The sequence below is a fragment of the Eimeria mitis genome, genomic scaffold (assembly GCF_000499745.2).
Source record: "Eimeria mitis Houghton genomic scaffold, Emh_scaff224, whole genome shotgun sequence".
NCBI lineage: Eukaryota > Apicomplexa > Conoidasida > Eucoccidiorida > Eimeriidae > Eimeria > Eimeria mitis.
This window is the reverse complement of record NW_013570567.1, coordinates 18,262-21,133: the sequence shown is the minus strand read 5'-3', so window position 1 is coordinate 21,133 and position 2,872 is coordinate 18,262. Positions and strand designations below refer to the sequence as shown.

Genomic DNA, 2,872 nt, shown 5'->3' with positions numbered 1-2,872 from the left:
AGCAGCAGCAGCAGCAGCAGCAGCAGCAGCAGCAGCAGCAGCAGCAGCAGCAGCAGCAGCAGCAGATGTGGCGCCGTGAGGACCGCAGCAATATTTTCATAAGAGGGATGAATACAACGCAGAAACAGCAGCAGCAACAGCAGCAGCAACCGCAGCAGCAACCGCAGCAGCAACAGCAGCAGCAACAGCAGCAGCAACAGCAACCACAGCTGCAGCAACAGCAGCAGCAGCAACAGCAGCAGCAACAGCAGCAGCAGCAAGAAAAGAAGTTAGCTTGCCATATCATGAGGCAGCAAGAGGCCGAGTGTGGGGTGCTGCAGCAGCTGCATGCAGCTAGCAGGAGTAGAAGCAGCAGCAGCAGCAGCAGCAGCAGAAGCAGCAGCAGCAGCAGAGAATGAGTTAAGGCCGACTGCAGCGGCAGGCAACCGGCAGCAAGGCTTGCTGATGTCCCCAATATCTCCACCGCTGCTGCTGCTGCTGCTACCGCTGCTGCTGCTGCTGCTGCTGCTGCTGCTGCTGCTGCTGCTGCTGCTGCTGCTGCTGCTGCTGCTGCTGCTGACGAAGCAACGAAAGACAGCGTAGCAGCAGGGGCACGGCTCCCTGGGCTCTCGGTATGCAGGCATCCAGAGGGGGGGCTGAGGGTTTAGGGTTTGGGCCTCGCAGGCAGCTAAACCCTTGCTGCTGCTCTCTAAACCCTCAACAACCCCCTGCTGCTGCTGCTGCTGCTGCTGCTGCTGCAGCTGCTGCTGTTGCTGCTGCTGCTGCGCTTCGTGCTGCCAGCAACGCGGCAGCGCAAGAAGGTTCCTGGACGATACACAACCTCAAACCCTAAACCCTAAACCCTAAACCCTCACCCCTAAATCCTAAACCCTAAACTCTAAACCTTAACCCTAAACCCTATGCCATAAAAACTCTCCCTACAGCATAAACCCTAAACCCTAGCACACAATCCTGAAGGTAGTACGAAGCCCTCTGAGGGTTTAGGGTTTAGGGTTTAGAGTTTAGGGTTTAGGGTTTAGGGTTTACCTGATGGTTTTGTTTTTAATTTGTAGACAACCAATAGAAACACCAAGCAGCTGTTTAGCCCCCGCAGGAACGAAGCTGCTAGCAGATATATCTGCTGCTGCTGCTTCTCCTGTCTCGCTGCTGCTGCTGCTGCTGCTGCTGCTGCTGCTGCTGCTGCTGCTGCAGGTGGTGGTGATGGTGCTGCTGCAGCTGCAGCGGCTGAGCTCTGTAATGAATGCACTGTCTGCCTCCTTGCTGCTGCAGCAGTCTTTGCTGCTGCTGCTGCTGCTGCTGCTGCTGCTGCTGCTGTGCACTGGTTTCGGCTTCGATGGCAGCAGCAGCGAGAGAACGTTTAATAGGGTTGCATGCGCTGCTGCTGTGTCTGCAGCAAGACACAGACACAAGCAGCAGCAGCTGCTGCTGTTGGGTATCGAGCAGCTGCTGCTGCTGCGACCGAAACAACCGCAGCAGCAGCAGCAGCAGCAGCACCAGGAACAGGAGGAGGAACAGCAGCAGCAACATCAGCAGCAGCAGCAACAGCAACGGCAGAAAGAACAGCAGCAAACAGCAGCAGCAACGACAGCATTAGCATCAGCAGCAGCAACTGAAGCAGCAGAAGCGGCAGCAGCACCAGCGTCAACCCTATCAGCAGCAGCAGCAGCAACCGCAGCAGCAGCAGCAGCAGCAGCAACAACACAGCAGCAGCAGCAACAGCAACTGCAGCAGCAGTGGTGGGCCTCTGGTTACTGCTTTCTCACTGAGCAGCCACCGCGGCAGCAGCTGCTGCAGCAACCAATCGAACCAGCTGTCTGGGGGGTTGAATTCTGCTGCTGCTGCTGCTGCAGCAGGAGGCGCTAGAGGGAGACTACCAGCTGCACGCAGACACGCATGCAGCAGCAGCAGCAGCAACTGCAGCAGCAGCAGCAGCAGCAGCAGCAACTGCAACAGCTGCAGCAACAGCTGCTCTTGCTGCAGCAGCACCAACACCGATAACATGCACAGCAGCTAAACGCGCAACAGCGATGCAGCAGCAGCAGCAGCTGCTGCTGCTGCTGCAACAACGGGAGCAGCAGCAGCAACAGCAGCAGCATACAACACCGAAGCAGCAGCAGCAGCAGCAGCAGCAGCAGCAGCAGCTAAAGCAACAACAGACACCGGAGCATCATCTGGGGCAGCAGCAGCAACAGCCTCTCAAGCAGTACAACCACGAAGAGCAGCAGCAGCAGCAGCAGCAGAAGTAGGAGCAGCAGCAGCAGTAGCAGCTGCAGCAGCAGTGAAAGTAGCAACAGCAGCAGCAGCAGCAGCAGCAGCAGCAGCAGCAGCAACCCACGGTGGCTAAACAGCCTATCGAGGGAGAACTCTATAGATTTAACCTGCCAGTTCTGCTGCTCTGAATCTGCTGCTGCTGCTGCTGCTGCTGCTGCTGTTGCTGCTGCTGCTGCTGCTGCTGCTGCTGCAGGCCTGAGAGATTCAATAAGGAAACGAAGGCTCAGGGCCCCCGTAGCAGCAAGAGAAACAACGCGGCCAGAAGCAGCAGCAGCTGCTGCTGCTGCTGCAGCACAAACCTCATCAGCAGCATCAATAGGGTCCTCTAGGTTGTTAGCTGCATCGTCAGCAGCAGCAGCAGCTGCTGCTGCTGCTGCTGCTGCTTCTGCTGCTGCTTCAGGCGATAGCTGCAACGCATGCAAACCCTCATCAGGGGCTGCTGTGTCTGCTGCAGCAGAAGCAGCAAGGTGACGTTTCTGTGCTGCTGCTTTTGCTGCTGCTGCTGCTTTTGCTGCAGCAAGTTTCTGCTGCTGCTGCAGCAGCAGCAGCTGCTGCTGCACTCCTGTTGCTCGTGACTCGGGGGGGCCCCTCTTGGGGGCCC

At 57.7% G+C, this 2,872-nt stretch overlaps 1 protein-coding gene across 1 annotated transcript in view; it reads right to left on the bottom strand.

Annotated features, from left to right (window-relative positions):
• Positions 1-2,872, bottom strand: part of EMH_0004270 (uncharacterized protein) — a gene marked incomplete at both ends in the record, with an annotated part of 10,554 nt that overhangs the window by 998 nt on the left and 6,684 nt on the right. Inside the window, 4 exons of the mRNA XM_013496689.1 lie at positions 695-804; positions 1,027-1,387; positions 1,764-1,877; positions 2,336-2,678. Coding sequence (XP_013352143.1) covers positions 695-804; positions 1,027-1,387; positions 1,764-1,877; positions 2,336-2,678 — 928 coding nt within the window. The remainder of the gene's footprint in view (positions 1-694; positions 805-1,026; positions 1,388-1,763; positions 1,878-2,335; positions 2,679-2,872) is intronic.